At 39.0% G+C, this 24,109-nt stretch overlaps 1 protein-coding gene across 8 annotated transcripts in view; it reads right to left on the bottom strand.

Moving 5' to 3' along the window:
• Positions 1-24,109, bottom strand: part of RERE (arginine-glutamic acid dipeptide repeats) — a 409,522-nt gene that overhangs the window by 204,626 nt on the left and 180,787 nt on the right. For 5 of the 8 annotated variants that reach the window (XM_057305328.1, XM_044391460.3, XM_057305327.1 and 2 more), the window contains exons 3-4: positions 23,614-23,684; positions 14,264-14,389 (exon numbers count right to left, since the gene is read on the bottom strand). In XM_057305328.1, coding sequence (XP_057161311.1) covers positions 14,264-14,389; positions 23,614-23,684 — 197 coding nt within the window. Of the gene's footprint in view, positions 1-668; positions 8,416-14,263; positions 14,390-23,613; positions 23,685-24,109 lie in introns of those variants that run through there. The other 3 variants (XM_057305330.1, XM_057305329.1, XM_057305331.1) reach the window with 2 other exon arrangements.

The following is a 24,109-nucleotide window of genomic DNA, read 5'->3' on the forward strand; positions in this document are numbered from 1 at the left end:
ACTCCTTCACTGGGATTACGAAACGTACAACCGATCAGCCTGCTGGAATGCCACCTCTCTCGCTCCTAGACAGACCACCACCCATGTCCTTTACTTACTCATTCAACCAAAATGACTTGGAAAGGAAGGGGGAGCTGCGAATCTGGTCAGGGGAACAGGAAACAAATAGCACACAAGACGCTGCAAAAAGCAGCACAACAACAGATCAGGCCAGGTGGAAAAGTGGCACAGAAGAGATCATTAACCACATTTAGGAACACAGGTGGGGCTCACAGGGCATTCCTAGCCCCCAGCATATAAAGAAGCAATGAAGCTGGCTACGGGGTGGGCTGCAACGTTCAGGAACAGCATCTCCCTCCCCAGAGATTCTCTCACACTGGAACCCGGCCTGGGGTTCACTTCTCCAAGGTGAGCTCTCCCGCACCAGAGTCTTTCCACACCAGCTGTGCACCCACCGTGGCTGGAATCCACGCACATAAGCCACGTCCAATACCGTTACTGAAGCCGGTCACAGGAGTTCACAAAGACCTCCCTCTCTTTCCTTCCTTCCTTCTTTACTCTCTCTTCCCTCTCAACCCTCTTACCTCCACACTAGATAAAAGGATTTTTAGATCTGATCAGTTTTCCCGGGAAGCAGAAATGTGATTTTAAGCTATTCTTAGGCTCACCTCATGGTTTCACTACAGGGACCAACGTCTCTTACGGCTTTGTCCAGCTGAGCATGCTCTTCCTGAGGCTGAACCAAAAAAAAAAATCTTTTAGCTGGGTGCCTGGATGACTCAGTTGGCTGTGTCTGACTCTTGATTTTGGCTCAGGTCATGATCTCGGGGTCATGGGATCGATCCCCATGTGAGGCTCTGCGCTGGACGTGAAGTCTGCTTAAGATTCTCTCTCTCCTTCTCCCTCTGACCCTCCCCCCAATAAATAATGAAATAATAAAATCTTTTATAAGCAGTACTGTCTCTACCATAGACTATAAATATGTCACACCACCAATTCTGAAACACTGAAGCCGAGTTTCACCTCTCCTCAGACAGACTGTAGTAGGGCAGAAGGCTTCAAACTTCACCCAGAAGTTCCAACTGTGCCAGTCCAATGGACAAGTCAAATTATGCTTCCACATGGCAATGCCTAACTCCTCCGAGGCTGGTGGATAACGGCAAACGACTGACCGCAAAGTCTCCTCCTCCTCTTCATTCCCTGGCCTTTGTATCACACTGGAAGCACAACACTAGTTTCTTTTTTCTCTCCCTAAAGCTCTCGAGATGAGGTTACTTTGTTTTTCAATTGGTTGGCCAAAGTCACATCAGCTACCTAACAAAACCATTAAGAGTTACACACACACACACACAATTAATAAAAATGAAGTCAACTTCTTATATTACATTATATTATATTTATAATTATATTATATTATTACATTATATTCTTATATTCCTAAGGGAAGAATATGAAATGCAGCATGTATTAACCAACGTGTCAGGTTGATATAATATGCCAAATGTAACTGATGTTTGCTAAGGGTATCACTAAAATAATTTGTTAACCACCCACAGCTACAAAAGAGAAAACAAACAAGGAAACAAGATTTAAAAAGAAAGTATGTGTATATGCCCAACACTCTGTTTAATAACTCCAAAAGATACAAAGCCACTTAGGCAAAAGTAAATCCCACATCTATTCAAGAGCGTTATTAAATGGAAGGAATTATCCAAAGGGCTCCACCAGCCGAGTGAATAATTTTAATACAAAATGCCTAGCAAATCTCCCTATGCTGCCGACAAATCACCAGCTGAGGCAAATCCCTGATAATGAAACACTGTAAGAAGGGCTCTTTTTAATAATTTAGCCCATCAAGGAGTGAGCATCGATTCTTGTTTTCAGCAGAGGAGAGCGTGTTATCTTCGGCCTTACAGCTCAGTGACAACATCAGGGGATTTAATCACAGTGCCTTTCCTGCCATGCAGTCCTTCAACTGTCACCTTGGATTCTTTGTCGTTCTTCATCCATTTCTAGAGAAGCCCTGGTCTCATGGATGGGTCTTCCCTACTTAACCAACAACAACCATAGCAGCATTTCAAGTTCTACAGATTAAACATGTCTGTCAATTATCATTTGCCAGCTGCCTTTCTTTTAAGTAAGTTTAACAATGCATCAGACATCTTTCTGCATTCTCATCTTGTTTGTTAACAAATCTGCTCAATATCTTAAGAGCAGACTGACATTCAATCACTATGGCGAGTGTGCCCATCTCTGGACATCTGTGGACATTTTTAACATATCGAAGTAGGCACCACTAACAAAGGAAAGCTGTATAGGTATCAACCACCAATTCCCCATTCCAACACAGAAGGTCAGAAAGTCCTCAAACTTAAAAAAAAAATTTTTTTTTTTGTTTTTAACCAAAGAGTAGATTAAGCGGTAATATTAATTTAAGAGTATTCCTGAATCTTTACATACTAGAAATACATTTTTTAAAAGATTTTTAGCCTGAAATCAAGCCAATGGTCTCTGATTCAAGTATAAATCAAACCTCCCTAACCCCTGACAGAATGTTCTGCACTCCAGTTACACTACCCTAAAACTTCACTAATGTCATTCAATTTCCTTTCTGTTATCGTGGACAATTACCTCCACCCTCCACCAAGTGTGCGGGAGTAGGGAGTTGGGATCAGCCACTTCTGGCGCTAATTTGCTTTTGGATGCAATTCCAAAGCACCCCTCCACAATCCTTTGGATCGAGGCACCTTACTAATTAATCCCAAAGGTTTCTGGTTCAAGGGCACCACACACACCTATTGCAGGACACCAAAGGCATTGTACAGCTGCCTTTTTAGTTCCTTCTGCTTTTCCATCCAAACTATAAATTGTTACAAGGCCCTGGGCAGTACAACAGCATTCTCCATTCGATTCAGGCATCAAGGAGAACCGTCACTTGTCAAGAGGCTGCACCCAAGGGCAGCAGCCTCATAATCAACAATACATCCCCCCTTTTCTGTTTTAAGAGTATAGCGAGCTCCCCTCTATGAAAGATTCAAAGGGCAAAAAAAGCAGCATTAGAGACCAAAACAGCAAATAAATAAATAAAAACAAAAACATAGTAAACCAGCTTCATATTACGTTAGCTGAAAAATGGATATGTGCGTGTGTACAAGGTATATGCTGTATGAGTTGCACAAGCCCATGATAAGAATTTCAACAGGTACGGAAACAAATGTTTAAAATAAATTTTTTTTCTGAGCCATACACTGATGTCTAATCACTGAAACCATCACCAGGAATACTCTCTGGGTCCCACACCTCTCCCATTTCAGTGGGAGGTAGAAAACAGGGTGGAAAAACACCAGTCACTTCCCTCTGAAAAAACCTAATACAATGTACATGTGTATTTTCTGGCTGATACTGGCCGATCTCCCCCTTGACTGTATTAAATGCTATACTTTGCACTGATGGTCTCATTTGTCACATTTAATGTATTCCTTTAAAAAAAAATCCTTCTTCACCTTATTTTTTAATAATATATATTTTTTCCTGTCTTCTAAATGAAGACAACTACTAATTCAATAATTAAGGAGCAACTTCTCAGAGTCAGGAACTGTTCCAAGCACTATAGACAAGTAGTTAAAGGATCACAGCCTCTTCATTTACTCTCACCAGGACAGACTGAAGCCGACCCTTGAACAACAAAGGTTTAAAGTGCATGGGCCTGCTTATACGCAGATCTGTTACAGTACAGTAATACAAATGTATTCTCTCTTCCTTATGATTTTCTTAATAATATCTTCTTTTTTCTAGCTTACTTTACTGTAAGAACACAGTTTATAATACATAATAACATACAAAATATATGGTAAGCAACTATTCATGTTATTAGTTAGGCTGTTAGAAGTTCTGGGGGAGCCAGAAGTTATGCAGGAATTTTCTACTGCAGATGGGGGCGTCAGCACCCCTAAACCCCACACTCTTCAAGGGTCAACTGTATATATATATGAAATAACCAGGGCACAATGTCAGGGACACTGGCCGGCTGTCTCTCTCAGAGAGGAGCAAGAGATGGGGAAGTGGGAGAAGGAGAGGCCTCATTTTTCTTTTCATTTCAATGTATATCTTAAATTTTTTCGATGTATTCATTTCCTGGGTTGTCTATTTTATAATTTCAATTAACAGAGTTTAGAGGTACATGATTTAATTCCGAATAAGTTTACATACAATCAAATAACTAAGTAGTACTACTACAGGTGTCACAGAGAAGTAAATAAGATAAACCAAATGTGCCACACATTAATACGACATAAGGACAAAGTCACATCATGGCAAGCCACATTGAACACTTACAGAGGTTTCTCTATTATCACAAAAATGAAAGCAAAAGAAGAGCTGAGTCATCTTGAGGAACCTGCTAGTGTAACTCAACAGTTACAACAGTAACTCAACACCATCCCCCAGCCCCCAATAATCTGGGCCATAAGCAATCAGTAACAAGTGGCTCTTTCATTTCAGCAAAACACAATCACCCATTCTATTAAATTAATGTTGGTAGTTAGAATTTCTTTTTTTTTTTTTTTTTTTTAGTTTGGTTTGAATTAATTTATAAATTGTCTCTTAAAGCTGTAAGAGGGATATAAACGTACAGATTATACCTAATTTATGTGCTGGAGAAGGTAAGACCTTAAGTGATAAGGGAGAACCACAAGAACAATTTTTAAAATGCCTAAGATGCTCAGGTTTGAGAAACATAAGACGTCCTGGAACTGCTCTATACCCTGCAAAGGACAGGATCAACTCTGCATGTGCAGCCGTCACCGAGGTGGAAGGCCGACTTCCATTTGCTAAAGCTGGCTGCGCATCGGAATCTCCTGGGGAGTGCTTGGAAAACTATGGATTCCCGGGCCTCACTCCAGAACTACTGAAATAATATTCTGGTTTACAAGTGAGGAAACTGAGGGGCAGAGAGATTAAGTAACTTGATCACTAGTAAATGCTGCCAACATGAATCAAACCAGGACCACAATTTCAACAGTAAAAATGTGTATTTTATTTAAACCACATCCATGATCTATTACTTCTAAGCAGCTTTTCTTGCCACTGGAGCGTAAAGAGGGAACAAACACCATCACAGGTTTTCCCTCTTTCTACAAAAAAAACAAACAAACAAACAAACAAAAAACCCTGAAAATTTATACAGTCCTTGTTGCTAAAAATGAAAAACACCCTGAAGGCTCAAAGAGGCTCTTCCATCCCCCCAACCCCTCTCTGTTTCTTCCTTTCACTTTACTCAAAAATCCCACACTTGAATTAATGGTAGCTGAATTCTGATCTACTTTTCAAAGGCAGAGCAATTTAGCTTGAGTTCAAACAAACAAACAAACAAAACAACAGTGACATTCCACAATCACCACAGTGACTCGGCAAAAATAATCATGGAGTGCTATTAGTAGGTGAAAATTTCATGAAAAACAGGATATTTACATGGCCTCAAAGTTTCTCCCTACACATTACTTATTAATTAGGAAGGAAAAGTTAGTAACATATCCAAATAATCAAAGTTAACATCACTAATAATGTGACAAACTGATATCATATCTCTAATGTAAAAAGACCTCAGGACACAATATCACTAATATCATTGTCTGGCCTACAACGCATGACCTAAATCTAATAAGCAGGAAACAGCAAACAACAACAACAAAAAAACTGGATTGTACTCTTTAAAAACATGTTAATCTCATGAAAAGACAAAAAAAAGGCTAAGACACTGTTCCAGATTAAAGGATTCAGAGTTAAGAAACACGGTTAACTAGGTATCAGTGTGATGCTGGTCTGGATACTTGGCCCAAAAAACAAACTGCCATGGAAGGCACTATTGGGAAACACGGCAAAACATGGATGTCTATAGATCAGATTAGTATGGTATTACTGTTAAATTTCCCGCTTTTGGTAACTATGCGGTGGCTATATAAATAAATGTCCTTGTTCTTACAAAATACACACCTATTAAGAAGTAACGAGTCAAGAGATCTACATTTTACTCTCAGATTCACAACAAAGGAATAGAGAGCCCAGAAACAGACCCACATAAATACAGCCAACTGACCACTGATAAAGGAGCAAAGGCAATACAGTGGAGTAAAGATAGTTTTTCAACTACTGGTGCTGAACAACTGGACAACCGCATGAAGAAGAAGACGAAGAAGACGAAGATGAAGATGAAGACGAAGAAGAAGAAAGAAGAAGAAGAAAGAAGAAGAAGAAAGAAGAAGAAAGAAGAAGAAGAAAGAAAGAAGAAGAAGAAAGAAGAAGGAAGAAGAAGAAGGAAGAAGAAGAAGGAAGAAGAAGAAGAAGAAGAAGAAGAAGAAGAAGAAGAAGAAGAAGAAGAAAGAAGAAGAAGGAAGAAGGAAGAAGAAGAAGAAGAAGAAGAAGAAGAAGAAGAAGAAGAAGAAAGAAGGAGGAGGAGGAGGAGGAGGAGGAGGAGGAGGAGGAGGAGGAGGAGAAGGAGAAGAAGGAGAAGAAATTTAGACACAGTCTTTACATCCTTCACAAAAATCAACTTGAAATGGATCACAGACCTAAAATGTAAAATGCAAAACTATAAAACTTCTAGAAGATAATGTAAGAAGAAAACTAGATCACCCTGAGTTTGGCAAGACTTTCTAAATTCAACACAAAGCACATAATCCAAGACAGAAAGAACTGATGAACTAGACTTCATTAAAATTAAAAGCTGTTCCGCAAAAGATACTGCCAAGAAAAGAAAAAGATAAGCCTCAGGCTGGGTGAAAAGACCTACAAAAGGCACATCTGACCAAGGATTGCTGTTCAAAATATGCAAAGAACCTTTAACACTCAACAGTAAGAAAATAACCTGATTAAAAACTGAACCAGAGACCTTAACAGCACCTCACCAAAGAAGATATACAAATAGCAAATAAGCATGTAAAAAATAAATTTAAAAGAAAACCCCAAAACTCTATATCACATGTCATAGAGAAATACAAATTAAAACAGCAATTAGATACCACTATAGACCTATCAGAACGGCCACAATCCAGAAAACTGACAACACCAAATGTTGGAAAGAATGTGGAGCAACAGGAACTCTCAATCACTGGTGGGAATGCAACATGATACTGCCCCTCTGGAAAAGTTTGGTTGTTTCTTTAAAAACTAAAACATACTCTTACCATACAATCTAGCAGTCATGCTCCTTGGTACTTACCCAAAGGAGTTGAAAACTTACATCCACACAAAACCTGCACATGGATGTTAGAGCAGCTTTATTCATAATTGCTAAAACTTTGAAGAATGAAGATGTCTTTCAGTAGATTAATGGATAAACTGTAGTACATCCAAACAATGAAATATTATTTGGCATGAAAAAGAAATAAGCTTCAAGTCATGAAAAGACATGGAGATGGAAGAGGTATGTGGGAAATCTCTGCGCTTTCTGCCCAATTTTGTGGTGAACCTAAAACTGCTCTTCAGACTAAAGCCTACCAGGCTCCCGGGCGGCTCAGTGGGTTAAGCGTCTGCCTTTGGCTCAGCTCATGATCCCAGGGTCCTGGGATGGAGTCCCACATCAGGCTCCCTGTCTCTCCCTCTCCACTGCTTATGCTCTCTTGCTCTCTCTCTTCCTCTCAAATAAAATCTTAAATAAAAGAAAAAAGAAAGAAAGAAAGAGAGAGAGAGAGAGAGAAGAAAGAAAGAAAGAAAGAAAGAAAGAAAGAAAGAAAGAAAGAAAGAAAGAAAAAGAAAAAAAAGACTAAAGCCTATTTTTAAAAAAGAAGAAACAAATGCCTGATATTCTATCTAATTACACAACATGAAATCAAAGACAAAAACAGAAAATGCTCACTTCTAGGCATGAGTCATAATTTAGTATAATAATTTCTATAGACCCTGAGAAGGACTGATTAACCTTAGGTTACTACTTAAACTTCACTCCAGATCCTAAGAAAAATCTGGTACTCTTTTGAAGGCCTTGATATTTATCAGAGCTGCTGTTACCAAAAGTACTACATGATATCCTAAAATGAGGGGTAACACTAAAAAAAATGTTAAGCTAAACAAAACTACAAGTTCTACTTCCATGTGCCAAAATTTCTTTGGCAATTTATATTAGTCAAATTAATTCTGGAGAACTTACAAAGCCTGAGGACTCCACATATTTGCTTAGATATTTTTCAAATAATATAAAAAGGCCCAGGAAGGCAAGGTTAAAATACCAACAGTGTCTGTAAGTAATAAAGGGTGATGTAGTAGTATCGCTGAAAGAAAAGCAGCTGAGTGAAACCTACAAGTAATCCTTACTCCTCATATAGACCTATGGTTACAAAAAGACTGCTTAAATAGTAAGCAGTTTTATAAAACCGTAAGGTTAGTCAAATCAATGTTCTCTAAATGTGGCTCAATGTCCCTTTTGTTTAAAAAAAAAAAAAAAAGGAGCAGAAGAACATGACGGAAATACAGCCCTTAAAAACAAATTAGCTGAAATTAACCTTTATGAGAGAACAGGATATGAAAACTACTGATCCAAGTGAAGGACTTTCTCTGGAAGCAGGGCATAATGCTATTACTAATACTGATCGGTTGGGTGTTTTAAGATTTTTTTCAAACTTGTTACATTAAAATTCAACAGCTATTAATCAATTTTCATTTAGGGTAGCTGGATTAATCCCAGCATTTGTATCAGCAATTTTTCTAAAACTTCAGTTGTTTTAACACCTTTTACTACAATCAAATATAAAAGACTACGGTTATTTTTGGTATTCTTAATGTCAACTGGAGAAGCCAAAGGAAATACTGAAAAAGCAGGATATCCTCAGAAACTCCTGCATATCTACGCAAGCAACCAGATTAGAGTTCTTTATATGGAACAACTAGGTAAGAAACATAATCAGCATTTAAAACAGCATTTCATAATAAATGTTCACTTTTAATTATTAAACAGTACTGAAGCCCCAAGTATGAAAAATACCAGTGTTAGAAATGATTCTTGAAAACGATAAATGCCTTACACAGGCAAGAAATACTATTTTAACATTGGTATGAGTTATAGTCACATAAGTTTAAACTAGGTATTAAGCAAAGCATTCTTAGCTTTTAAAGAAGTAAATGATGTATGGCATGGGCTGGCTACAAGACATCCTTTATGGGTCGAGGAAGGTAGCAAGGAGCAGTGGAAAGAGCACTCACTGACCAGAGACACAGGAGACCGAGATTCTGGCCTAAGCAGCCCCTCATGGGGCAGGGATCTGGGGAAAGCCACTGGGCCCTAGCTTCCTGCTCTGTGTTAGTGGAGCAGGCTTGCATAGGCTGGTGGAGTGGATTTACTCCAAGGGAAATGCAAAGTCCAATTTCTTACATGCATGAAGTTTTACCTGAAACAAATACACACAGATTAACAAACACAACAGACACAGGAATTATTTTTCAAATGTATGTAGATGTCATGAAGATAAATAAAAAGGGAACTCAAAGAGCAGCTGTTTGTTAATTACGCATTTTTTTTTTTTAAAGATTTTATTTATTTATTTGACAGAGATAGAGACAGCCAGCGAGAGAGGGAACACAAGCAGGAAGAGCGGGAGAGGAAGAAGCAGGCTCACAGCGGAGGAGCCTGATGTGGGGCTCGATCCCGTAACGCCGGGATCACGCCCTGAGCCGAAGGCAGACGCTTAACCGCTGTGCCACCCAGGCGCCCCTAATTACGCATTTTTTAAACAAAAGGATACTAAAAATATGACCACCACAAGAGCTAAAGGGAAAACAAAATGAACTGATACTAAGAAGGGTTCTCACACCATACTGTTACCACCACTGTCCATTCATTCAGGGTGAGGGCCAGCCTGGGACACTCCCAGTGGCAGAAGCCATCTGCTCTACCAAGCAAGTGAACAGCATGCCAGCTCTGGAGCTCTTCAAATAAAGTGGAGGCAAAGGTGGGCATTGCTGCCAGGACCATCCAGGAAGTACAGAAGTCAGCCATGAGAGCAGCGGAGACTACACAAGGCCAGAGTGAGTTCTCAAGTTAAACCTCAGTCCTGATAGTCACTCAAGGCAAGATTTTATACAATTGAAAACCTCAAATTTTCTCATCTGCAAAATGAAATAAATATCACAAATTAAACTATGTGAAAAAAGTAGCATAGTGCCTGTGCACAAAGTAAATGCTCAAAGTTAGTTTACTTCCTTAACAGCTAGCTGATCTGAGGTTTTAAATGACGCACTGCAGAGACTTTATAGAGCCACAGTTCCTCATCTTAGTTTAAATTTTTTTTTCAACATTTTAGGAATCTACTGATTAGCATCCACGGTTGAAACAAATACTCTCTCCAGAAAAATTCACATACATATGAGACTGCAACCAATTTTAGAAAGTTCATAGTCCTTGTTAAACTCAGAGCCCTCGGGGCCTATGGACCTCAGATTAAGAATATCTAGAACACTTAATAAATTATTTAAAACTTGAATTTAGGGGCGCCTGGGTGGCACAGCGGTTGAGCGTCTGCCTTCGGCTCAGGGCGTGATCCCGGCGTTATGGGATCGAGCCTCACATCAGGCTCCTCCACTATGAGCCTGCTTCTTCCTCTCCCACTGCCCCTGCTTGTGTTCCCTCTCTCGCTGGCTGTCTCTATCTCTGTCGAATAAACAAAATCTTAAAAAAAAATAAAATAAAATAAAACCTGAATTTATAAAATGAAAAACTATGTGACAACAGATAATGCTTAATGAATGCTTATTATATGCTTAATACCATGCTAAGCAATTCAATGAATTATTTCATTATGCTTTGCAACAACCCTTGAGGTACATAGTAGTGCTGTGCCCATTTTACTGCCCATTTTATAAGTGAGAAAACTAAGTGTTAAGAAGGTCAATTAACGTGGGACGCCTGGGTGGCTCAGTCATTAGGCGTCTGCCTTTGGCTCAGGGCGTGATCCCAGAGTCCTGGGATCGAGCCCCACATCAAGCTCCTCCCCTGGGAGCCTGCGTCTTCCTCTCCCACTCCCCCTGCCTGTGTTCCCTCTCTCGCTGGCTGTGTCTCTCTGTCAAATAAATAAGTAAAATCTTTAAAAAAAAAAAAAAAGTCAATTAACGTGTCCCCTGTCACAAAGGAACACATCATGAGAAAAACATGTTCTCTAAAGAATAACACACCAAAAACAAAACTAGTAGTTCCAAAAAAATGATGGAAATAAAATAGTGTGACCCACTATTACAGTCCTGTCTTATTTATCTGTGTTAGTCACTCAATAGAGGTCTTAAACATGCAAAAAGATAGGACTACAGAATAAAATACTAAACGAATTAGTCTAACCCTTGATCTCGGAGTGAGGAAGGAGTTAGGTGCCCCCAACAAGAATTCCAGCCTGTACAGCCGCATCCATGACAATGAAAGTCAGTGTGCATTTTAAGCCTCCTTTAAACAGCTGTACCTTTCTGCTTTGGATAGAGTCTCTGTCCTTGCCATTGAAACCATACACTACTGGGAGGAGCTGATGGGGAGGGGGATGCACCGCAGGGCCACGGAAGGGATCATCTCTGCCCAGTCTAGGGAGAATCTGGGCAATGTTTTCTTTGCCTTCTCACCTCCCTCACTACCCCTGAATTGCCAGTGAACACAGCACTTTTTGTTTAAACAACAACAAAAACAACAACAACAAAAAAAAACCAAGCTAATAGATTCTCTGTAATAAGTAAAAAGGCTGCCTTTCCAGCACAAATACTTTAAATATGAACAGATAAGTTTAAAATTTATAAGATTAAATCTATGGGTTCATGTCATCATTAGTGTAGACACACAGATCATATATACCTGAATATACAAAGAAAGTTAAATTATGATGCAGTTAGCACTACCCTATAAAAACTAAATTAACAAAAATAGTCTATTAGGGAAGACATCTGGTGTATCGTGGCAAGAACTGTTAATGACATTGTCTGCAACCCTGTAATCAATTTTTTTCTCCCAGCAGCTCTCTCATTGCACTGTATTAGATCTGTGCGCCTGCAGAATTTATGAGAGCTCCACACATGGGGGGTAGCTTTGCCAACTGGATCTGATTCAGATCCAGCTCAAATGACTCTGGCAGCATGAAGCGTTATTAAAGAACAATCAATAAAGTTTGCTTTATGCAGCATCATCTTGACTCAAAGAAGATTTATTATCTTATTACAGAATCTTCTCAAACCTACATATGGATTACGCCACCAATCATGAACTTATTTAAATCCCCACTGAACACAATACTTTTACTGCTAAAAATACATACATACATTCATACATACATACATACCGGTCATCACTAATGTTAATACAAAAAGTTTACTAAAAATTAATGTTATTATGGGCAAATTTTTAAATCCATTCGACAAATCCTGATTAGTGAGTATTGTGGTAAATGAAACAGTCTAACAATGACATACACACTAAATGGAGAATAAAATATCAGCCTGAAAGATAAAATCATTTCTTAGACACATATGGAAACAAGATGACAACTGGTAAAGGCTGAAGTTTTTGAAGTACGTAGCCAAGCTGGGACTCTGCTAATTTGTCCCTTATGATGTCAGTGTATCTCTCCAGGGATTAAAACTAGACTTTTATCCATTACATTGGGTTTTATCTTCCATTGTGAATGATTATTATATCCAGAATTCCAAGGATTCCACAATGTGAATCTTTACTCTGGTCTAATTCTTGATAAATTACACCAGCAACTATTTGAACATGAAATTGTCGTTGTGATGTGTATTCCTAGTTTTGTTTATGATTATTAATATCCTGTATCTCCATTGTCCTGGTCCTCCACTGACCTTCACTTTACTCATGGGTGACAGCCCTCACCACCTACCTGGGGCTTCTACAGTCTGCCCTGACTCCACACTGCTACCCAAATAATCTTCTTAAGCAGGCATTTGTAAATCAGCTTGCCTGGAATAAAAAAGTCTACGAAGGCTTCTCTTCTGCCTATCACATAAAACCTTCTCTTGTCTCACCTTTACAGTGTTCTATGATTTGGCCCCACGTTATATCCCACCTCTGCTCCCACAACCCACTAACCTGTGCTTTTCATGGACATCCTGCGGTCATCTTCTCTCAATGCCCAGCTTCACCAGGCCCACTGCCTACGTGGCTTCCAGGGACAGGCTGACATGTACACCTGGAAGCCTCCTCCAGTCTGCCTGTCCACATGTTACTGATGTATCAAAAACAAAGCCAGCTCCTCAAAACCTGCCAATCTTCACAAAACTTTTCCAAGTGCTAGAGCCCATCTGGAGCACTCTCTTCTCCTAGTTTCAAGATACTATTTTTCTACACTGCAACTGAACAATTCATTATATATTGCCAGTACCCTGCATTACGTGCATGCATATGTGGTGGCTGTTCTCTGGTGTCATTTTCTAATTGAGTATGCATTTGAACCCCTAGGCCAGATTACATACAAAGAAGAAAGACAGGTCTTCAACTTCTTTCACAATTAACAGCAGTCAATCAGAACAATAAACACCTGTCTTTCAGAAAATGTTATCATTAAATCCTTATAAAGGGGGGGGAGGAAGACAGGTGTATATACAACTTTCATAAAAGGTGAGATACATCACACACAAATAATCCACACAGATCACTAACACCAGACCCTGTGTTCTAGGGATAAAGCACCACAGACACTGCATCCTGCTGCACCTCACACATATCATTACCACCAGATACCAGAGACATTACCAGGGCACAGCTGAGAGCACCAGATCTACACCCGAACTCAAGACTTTCGAAGTGTTTAATTCTGTACCTGGCATTGCAGAAAAGCCTATCTACTCCTGAGCAATATTCTATAAAATGTCACCTGAGAGGACAGCATCCAAAATAGTTAAGATTCCTGGGCTGTGAGTCCCAATGATGCTGGGGAAGTGCACATTCCACACTTGGACTCAAACTTACCCCCTTTTTTCCCCATTTCAGTTGCCAACATCCATACTCGCTGCTGATTGCCAGCTCCTGCTCCTTGCAGCGGCCCAGCATGCTCTCTGCTGGCACCCAAATACCCTACACCACCAAACCCCGCTGACTTCTGGAACTGTCCTAGAGGGGTAAGGCAAGTCCCGTATTTTGCTTCCTCTGTGCATGTACTTGTTACTCCTTTAAAAACACATACAATACAGCACATTTTTAAAGGGGCTCTGGGGAGGGAGGTAATATTCCTATTTTATACCCTATGGGATATAAAATATTGATAGCTTTTAAAAACGGGATTCTCCTTACCCCTACAGGCCCTCTCCCGGCTTCAGAAAGATGTTGTGGTGGCTGTGATGCCACCGGCAGAGAGCATGCTGGGGGGTCACACAAAGCAGGAGTTGGAGATCTGCAGCAGGCCTGGGAGTTGTGGACCTAAAAAAGAAAAGAGCTTTCAGTTAGCATGCCCAACGTCCCCTCCGGCCCTGGTTACTAGGGGCACACAGCACACGAGCAGGAATCTGCACCATCCGTTAGCAGATGGCCTCTCAGAGAATTTGTTCTACTGCTGAAGTTATTAGCCTTTCTGTGTCAATCAGAGCGGTTTCCTTATTTCAGCAAGAACAAACCTATGACATTTCTGGCTCCACAATGGAATCTGGGTCCTGTTGTAAAGCAGTATGGTGTGTGCCCCCAAAATAACCAAGTTAAGTTGCGACACAGTGCCGAAGCACAGTGACAATGGCATGCTTTGCTTAGAATGAGAACAAAAAAGCAATGGTGTCAGATAAACAACTGTAAAATGAACCTCAAGTGGACAAACTGAGCTTTCAGAAGAGTTTCCAACGGGAAATGTGAGGGGCATAGGACAGATACTTAAGGAAATATTCAAGACATCAGGGGGTCAAAGAAAGACCCTATCATTTTCTCCAAGTTCTAGTTTAATTTTATAAAGCTAAAGGCAAGGTAAAAGAACAAAGGCTTAATACCAGAGGAGAAAAAGACACCATTCAAATGAGCTTTAATTTTCTCATAATGCCCACCTGAACAAGTACAAAACATAAAGCTCAAGAAAGGCATTATTTCTTTAGGGGCAAAACCAGTTCTGGTATGTTATCACACACCTATTTTATTTTTCTTTTAAACTTTGAAAACATTTAAAAGCAGCAGCAGATTATAGAGCAACTTCTGAAAGCCAGCGCCGTCCTTGTAGGTATCAAAAAAGATACTTCAAACAACAGTTTGAGTGTGTTCCCTTTCAAATACTCTAGAGAGTACATAACACTTCCAAAAAACTAACTGATCCAACTTTGTGTGGTTTTAAATGAACTAAAAACTCCATAAAATCCAGATACTTATATAAGAATCTCTGTTCTTAAAGGTGTTTAAAAATGACAGATAAGCAAACCTTTTAATATTAAACCATTTTCAGGGAGCCTTATTACATTTAGTTCCTTTTGAATCACTAACAACCTCCTATGACCGAAGATTTTCATATCCTCCATTAATTACTTATTTTTCTATGTCTCTTTTAAAACAAACAAACAAAAACATGAATCCCAAGAAAATAAGCCAATACTGGAAATGTCTTCATCGTGATGGTTTCCTTTCTTTTCGGTACAGATCGCCCGCTAGAGTGTACACTGGGCACCACACGGGACACCTGCTAAGCAGTCAGTCTCTGACTCCCACTGCCTCAGGGACAACATATGATGACACCAAGTACTGTTCTCAGCATAACCTTCACCACCGCACACCCCCTCCTCCCCACACCAGCGCCGCAGATTCCAAACCAAAGATTCAACTGTGTACTAGAATGTACAATGTACTCAATATTTTTTATCATAATCATCCAATAAAAATGATTTGCTGGTTAAGTTTTTGCACTAGGAATTCATTAATCAGATCACACAAATCCTCCTTATTCATTCAAGAGTTTTAAACCAAGAAGACACCTACCTAGTAAGGCATTTCAAAGCACCTTGGCATGATTTTAAATACGCAAAGGTTCAAATAATTATTAAAACATTTTAAGTATTAAAAAAACACATTTTAAAGCATTATCACTGTTCTTATTTATGAATCAGAAAACATGGACAGTATCTGTTTCCCTGATTTTCTTTCAATTCTTCTAATGGGTTTTACTTAGACTATTTTGAGTCCATTCTTAAACACAAACACCCGCATATACATACAAATTACAAATGTCCAGTTCTGAGGAATCAAGTTTGAATAATAAGACTTTACCAATATTCTTGCATAGCAGCTCTCTGCAAATACCAAATTGTCTCCTTAGGTTCCTTTTTTAGGAAAGATGAGAATGCCTAGAGTTTCCCACATTGAAAACATTTCACATAAAACAAGTTTATTAAATAACATTTTTAGATACATATTTTATAGAACAGTATAATTAAACAAAACTCTTTCAGTGATTTCTTAGCCCTAAAATCCAAATAAACCAGGAGAAAATTAATTATCCAACTTCACACTATTTGTGAACTATTAAAACTTTATCCCACGTGGCCTATAATGACTGTCAGTCATGAGTGAAAACAGCCTGCTGAGAAGCTGGGTAAACGGGGCAATAAGATGCTATGAGATTATTTATTCCCAAAGCCTCATGTGATTTTCACTTACGTGAATACCATCTCCTCCATTTATAAGCTGACATTCATATCATGCAAAAAGGCGATGCTGATTCAAAATAACTTTCAATATGACTGCCCCATAACTGACAGGAGGAATATCTAACAACACTTTGTCCATTAAACTTGGGGCTAAGGATTTCATCCTCCTCTTGCTTCTTAAAGGATTAAATAAAATTATAAGCTTCAAATTTACATGTGAAAAGGACATTTAGTCTCAGCGCATATATTTATTATTGGTGGCTTACTGCAAACAAACAGCATAGAGTAAGTGCAATACCCCATTATAGTTTATTATAATGCTTATAGATAGCAACAAAGCAACCATGGCCTTTAAACAAAGGGAGGGAAAAAAGGTGTGGCCTCCAGAAGCACCAAATCAAAAATGTGCACCTTTTCTTGACTTAGAAATCACCGTATAAGAAGAGTGGTGTCATACTGATGCACTCACTCCTATAACAGGTGAGAACAGCTAAACCAGTGGAAAGGAACAACTCCTTCGGAAGAATCATTTCAGCTGTACATTCCATTATGTCTCTAAGTAATACTTAATTCCTCACTCTACAAACTAAAAACAGTTGATAATGAACTTCATGGGTCTCACTTCATTAACCAACAACACTACACTCCGAGGCACAAAGCTGTGAGTGGGTGGTACTGACCTTTTCCTAGGAAATGAACTAAAAGGAGAAAAAGGAAGTGAGGAAAGAAACGTTCAGTTCTACAGGCCTAACTTGAGGGACTATCAAGAAGAGAAAAACAGCCACTTTTTACACAAAAATGAACCATCACACCATAAGGCATCTTCCCTATCTGCTGGCCTTCTCGGGAATGTTTACCTATAGACTAAGCCCTCATTTGTCTTTGAAAAAAGTCAGTAATATCAAAAATTCAAAATAGATTATAATGCCTAAAAAATGTTATGACTTTGGCTACAGTCATGTAAACTTCCTGAAGAAAATAAGAAACTGAGTTTTAACGTATTTAAAGAATAGATTATTGTTTAAACATATAAAATACTACACACTGCAGGCTAACCAAAATACTACACATTGTAAACTAAGGTTACGAAAAAATTATTTAATAAACAGAAAGTTAAACTGTAGTTCATGCATCATATAAATTACTACTAAAGTTTTTCTAAAACTTTATGCAGTGAATTTTCCCAGTGAAATGTTATTTCATTCGATATTCAATAAACATTTATTGTGAATCTTATATGGGCTAGCAATGAGCTAAGCACACAGTACACATCAATGACTAACACAGGCATGGCATCTGCCCCTACAAAAGCTTAGACCCAGAGCACCAATGAAACGTCACCATCACTACCATGTCATTCCATGGCCGAGGCACTATGCATCCACTCTTGATCTTTTCATCTAAAAACCGCCTATCTGCAAGGTAGGTGTTTTATTTATACTCCAACTTCATAAGGAAATAAAACAAGATTAGGAGGGTTAAGCATCTTGCCTAAGGTCATAAAAGACAGCAACCGAAGAACAGACCGGCTGATGCCAAAGTCAAGCTCCCAACACATGCGCTCTACCATCCCTCCTCTCAGTCCCCGAGTAACGCCTCAAATTCTGAATTAGCCATACTCACACTAATGCAGACCTCCTATCCCACCCCCAGAAAAGTTTTTAATACAAGATTTACCTAACATTAAAATGAATGCCCACTTCCTGAATGTCTATACACCACACATTCTGTACTGAATGTTCACAGCAGCCAAGGTGGGATTAAACAGTGCTGGCATGTGATACATAAATGATAATTAACTCTTTGTGTGTACACACAGAAGTGTCCACAGAGTGCATATTAAAAAGAATCCCATATCACCCAGCATTATCTATGTAAAGGTCTCTAACAAAAAATGAAAAGTAAAATTATTTATCCTCAGTTAAGTTTTCATTTTAAAGACAGAAGAGCAGCTTCTTGCTTTTAATCTACTTCTCAGAAACTTGATTTGGTGGAGAGAGGACAACATCAACGGTGTGTGGAAGCTGCGCCAAAGCTAATTTCTCTGCGGCCCCTCTCTGTTGTACTGTTGCAATCAACTTTTGGGGTAGGGTTACAGATGCAGACTAGGAACCAGAAATTCTGAAGGCTCCCCCCCGCCCCGGCTGCTCACATTTGGCAATGAACCCAAGAGGGAGATGGCGTTAAATCTTGAATAACGTGGCCCCCACGTCCACAGCAATACTGGAGATGTGCCTTCGCCAAGGTAACTAGTGGTATGCGGTCTCAGCTACCCCACATTCACAACCAACACTTACAATGTATGCTGTCAGGGACAGAAATTATACAAAAACACACTCATCCATATAGAGTCATAACAACTCATTGAGCCCTAAACAGTCGACTAAAAATACCATAACATCCCTAATGATATATCCCCAACTTCATGGAATCTCTAAGATCAGGTTTAATTTTAACAACAACTTTTCCACTTTTAATAAACCAAATAGGAGCCAAGATGAATCAATGGTATTTGCTCAAAATAATACTGTAATAATTACACATCCTACCTGGAAATTCATTTCATACAACAGTCAAAGAATCAATAACTATATAACTCTAGGAAACCAAAATCCCATTTTTCTCCTATTGTATGAATGATAGGAACTCATTAGGAATCCACACAGAATGCCCATGTAGAAATTAAAAGGAATGGCTTCAATTACTTATCTGTGAGTGAAGAATTAGATATGAAGTAATACTACCAGAGCCAGACAAGGTACTCCTCGCGTTCTACTGCATGAAAATCACTAAACAATCTTGTGAAGCGTTTTCAGAATTAATGATTATTTCTAGAGAGCTAATTCACTCTATCATGCTGAAGGCCTAGATTTCTATAAAAATGGACTTTTATTGATTTTTATAGTAAAAGCAAGAAAGAGCTTTCTTTTGGGACAAAAGGTGAATGGCTTCCTTCACATTAATCCTATTCAGAGCGTTCTCCAAAGAGGACTGACATCCAGTAATGCCTCAGATGTCTGTCCAATTAGAAACTAAGGTCACTGAGGGAAGGAACTTTATCGCGCAGACTTCAGTTTCTTTCAAGGTGCTACGCCCAACAAAGCACACAGAGTAGGCTTTCGTTAAATGCCTATCGAAGGCACTGATTACCACCGAAAACATTCCTCACTGCACTCGGGAATATAATGCTCCCCGGTGAGATGGACTCACTCAGGAACAGAACTCTGAAAGCAAACTAAGTCACTCACTGACCTAGGAAAGCTAAGGGAGTGCCGCAGAAGAAAGGGTTGAAGATGTTATACCACGCTCTTTCAGTTCATCAATGGAGATCCACTCAAGTTGGCCCAAGAAAAGAGGCCTTTACTGAGCAGAAACAAGGATAATCCAAGAATCCCGAAAGAAGCAGCATTAGCACAGCCGGCCTCATGACAACTCAGGGAGAAGGCATGCTCTCGTTCCCGATGGCCATCTACTGCTCTCTGCACAGATGCTCCGATCCTCTGCTCTTCCTGGCTTCCTGCCCTATCACGTCAGCTTGCCTGTGACCCATTTATGCCTGCCAACCCTCTCTGCATTGAGGCGACTCTTGATTCATCCTTCCAGCTTTGCCCTCTCAGCTAACTGCTTCAGCCTCTCAATTATCTTTTCAAGCAAGGCCACAAAGATCATAGATTGCCATTCCGTATTACTACTCTTTCAAAGAGCTAAAGATTTTGCCAGCTGCCTTATTATTTAGTTCAGAAGCCTAAGGTGCAAAGCTACCTTATTTAATTGATGATCCCTCCCTATTACTACTTCTAAGCATCATTACTTATTACTACTTTACATATTACTACTTCTAATTCATCATTTCACTTTACCTCTCCCATCTTTTGAGCTCCTGCTTTGACTACTTGTTCCATAGACACTTCTGCCATTGTAGTCAAACAAATCCAGTTTGGTCTCCTAGTCTGTAAATAAGCCCTATCAAATTAGCACTCCCTAAGAGGATGAAAGCTTCCTAACAGAACACATAATTTGCTTTCCATGAAAATGTTACTTTCAAAAGTAGCTTCAGTTCTGCTAGGAACTCAATTACTTTGCGCCATCATAGCTTCCACTGATCCCTATGAAAGTGCGGACTCTAAACAGATCTACCAATGTATGGTGGTAGTGGCCTTATGAATTTTGATGGTTAAATGTTAACAAAGCAGAAGCCATGGATCCCATCCCCACAGGCAAGATGACCATATAAACTGCCATCCAAAACAAGGATACCTTTGAGAGTGAAAGGGGACACTGTTTAACGGTTTGCCAAGTTTAATATAATCCTGCACACAGAGACAACTATGTTCCTTATCATGGACTCTGACTCTATGAGACATAGTAGCAGAGCCTAGAAGACAACCCAGGGCTCCATATAAAATCCGAAGACCTTCTCTCTCACAGTACTAGTTCCTGAAATGTTACCAAGGGTCCTCAGTTCAACAAACTGGCATTATGCTAGTTTGGGGGACTGGTCATAGATGTTTGCTTACGCCCGCTTCTCAATTCCTTAACTTACATTGTGTCTAACACTGTAATGTTACTTAATATGTACCATAAGGGCATTTGCCCAGTTCTTTTTACAGTCCCAAATATACCATATGTTCAAAAACTCACCATTGTAAGGGGTCATTCTAATTCATGGTGTAAACAAAGGAACACACCTCTCAGTTACAACCCCAAACCAAAAAAGCTTAAAAAGATAAAATAAGAATTAATCAACAATATTTCAAAGCTACTGGGTTTTTGTTTTCACTGCTCCACTTGCCATGAATGGTATTTGCTGTGGGCAAAACCAACTCCAATTTCTTCTTTTTAAAATCTTGCAGAGAAACAAAGCATATTTCCTTCTGTTCATCTTTTCCCCTTATAGCCTGGGTAGGCTGAAGGGAAAAAAAAGCTATGATTATTTTCATCTGTTAAATTATGTTTTCATAAGTAGAACTGCAAACCAAGGAAAGAAGAAAGTGGATATCCAGACAATAACTACATTCCTTCTAGGAGTAAATATTTCACCATCTCAGTTATTCTTACACAACACCTACGAGCATGTGCTGAATAAAGAACTCAAACAAAACCATGAGACATAGCAGTGTGCAACGTACATACCGTGCCCACTTCCCACACTGCTTTTGCAGACAGCTTTAATGTGTTGTACCAGACCAATACTGACAACAGAACCTTCAGCTTTTATTGCTGTTAATACCCTGAGCAATTACTGTAACTCAGCAGGAACCTCTGCCCTAAACAGCAACTATCACATTGTAATCAGCATTTCGTAAAAGATGCTGTTCCAACATGAAGGCACCTGCTAATGTGCTAAAATTGTACAAAAAGGGGTCTGAATGTAATAGGTTAAAAAAAAAAAAAAACCTTTGCAATTTTATTTCACAACTATATCTTTTCCATGGTGCACTGGTCTTATGTTTGGTTAAAAAAAAAAAAATCACACACAAAGAGGATGGGCAGGAACAGAGCAGTAGCAGTGGCCACAAGCAAAAGAAAATTCATCAGGAAACAAGACCACTGCCCAGATTTTCAGATATCTATGCAGTGTCGGCAAAAAAAAAAAAAAAAATCTTTGGAAGGAAATATATAATAAACAGCAAAGACCTCTAAGAATGGCAAAACTTCATATTGACATAAAATCTGAATAGAAAGTGTTTGATTTACAAAATTAAACTACAAGACCTCCTCGTAAAACAAGCAGGGAACTTAAAAGCAGCCTACCAAGAATAAATAAATCTTAGAAGTAAATGGCACATTTGACTTTCTTTTAAAACAGTAAGCATAGGTTACTTATGCAACAAAACTTTAATAAGAAAAAATACATGGCATGCAATTTTTTTTAACTAGCTAAGTCAGAATATATTAATTGGGTATTTGGGGTCATTAAAAATGATAAAAAGAAACAAAGGAGACGCAGAGTTAAAGATCTCTCCATACTACATTACCTTTCTCTAGACTGAAGCATCACATACGGAATGTGAGAATACAAATATTGTCAAGTTACAAAGGGTTTTGAAAATAACAGCTTTCACAGATACTGATACATGTCTCTACAGAGATAAAGAATTGGGATTTCTCTATACCTAAGAAGGGAGACAGTGGTTCACAACCTTCAAGTACAAGGATCCCTTTTTAATGTTAATGTTTCAAAAGATCCCCCAAATGGCAGTACTCTGATAGTATTTCTTTCACATATCAGTTGTTTGAGGAAAATACTTAATAAACGGATTCTTAACTGTGTATTGTCATTAAATATTAAGTGAATTTTTTAAATCACACCAGCATATTAACATATTTGAAAAGTAGTTGTACAAACACATATGAGGTATATTTTAGACTGAGAATGTTTATTTGTAGACCCTTGTAAAATCTCTACAGATATCCAGGGACCCAAAGCCCCAAGCGTGGGAACCACCGGTCTAAAACCCAGAGACTGCCTAGTGGGCACTATCAACACCTCTAAACTTGGGGGAGGTTTGTAATGAGAAAGTACTGCAGCCATGCCATCCCCAAGCCAGAGTTCCTTCCCCCAACCTGCATCACAGGGTGACCCCAAGATATGACTCCATACTCACTAAAATCTCTAAGGAAATGACAGTCGCCACCAAAAACTAGTCTCTGGTGCATTTATATTCTTTTTTTCCAACTCACCACCAATTCCCAAATTTACTTTACTTCAGGCTCTTCACAATGGCTGAGAAGAAACAAACTACTTCAGAAACTCAAGAAAATCTCTGAAATTATTGTCAAAACAGCTACTAGAGAAATGAAAACTTTGGGAACATTGTTCACAGTACAAGCTTTGCAAGGGTTACAAAACCAAAAGGATAGAACTGGTAGCTGCCTTACACACGTGCTACAGCTGCCAGGCAGTGAGCACTCGAGGTGACCTGGTTATCAAGTCCACAACCAGGAAGAAGCAATCGAGAGAGACAGCCAATGGCACTGGGAAAAGAGAAGGCAGAGAAGAGAATCAACAGCACATTAAAAAATGCTTACCAGTTTGAAGTCTTGAATGCTACAGATGAAATACGGCGTGTTTGGCCTCCGACTCTCGATATACACACAGTCTTTAAAAGAAAAAGAAATTTTAAAACAATGGTATTTACCATTAAGGGAACAAAGACAGGGCCCATAAAGCCACTGCATAAATAAACACATGACAAAGCACATATCTTTTATAGAAAAAAATTTTTCAAAGATGAATTGTAAATTACAAATAATTTTAAGCTAGAGGAAAACAGCCCTTGGGGTTCTTACGGACCACTTTTCTGATAATTTAAAGAACGTGATAAAGCCTCAATTATTGTTTCCAGGGTGCCTGAAGAAGGGGGAGAAAGAAATCCCACAGGATTAACAATATTTTGACGAAGAAACTTCAATCAAGGGAATTACTTGATCACAGCTACACAAGACAAAATTTTGAGTGTCTTATTCAGAGAGATGCTACCATGTCTTCACAAAGAGAAATGGCTTTGCCAAGTGCTTCTTTATT

This window comes from Ursus arctos, unplaced genomic scaffold (assembly GCF_023065955.2).
Source record: "Ursus arctos isolate Adak ecotype North America unplaced genomic scaffold, UrsArc2.0 scaffold_32, whole genome shotgun sequence".
In the NCBI taxonomy this organism is placed as follows: Eukaryota; Metazoa; Chordata; class Mammalia; order Carnivora; family Ursidae; genus Ursus; species Ursus arctos.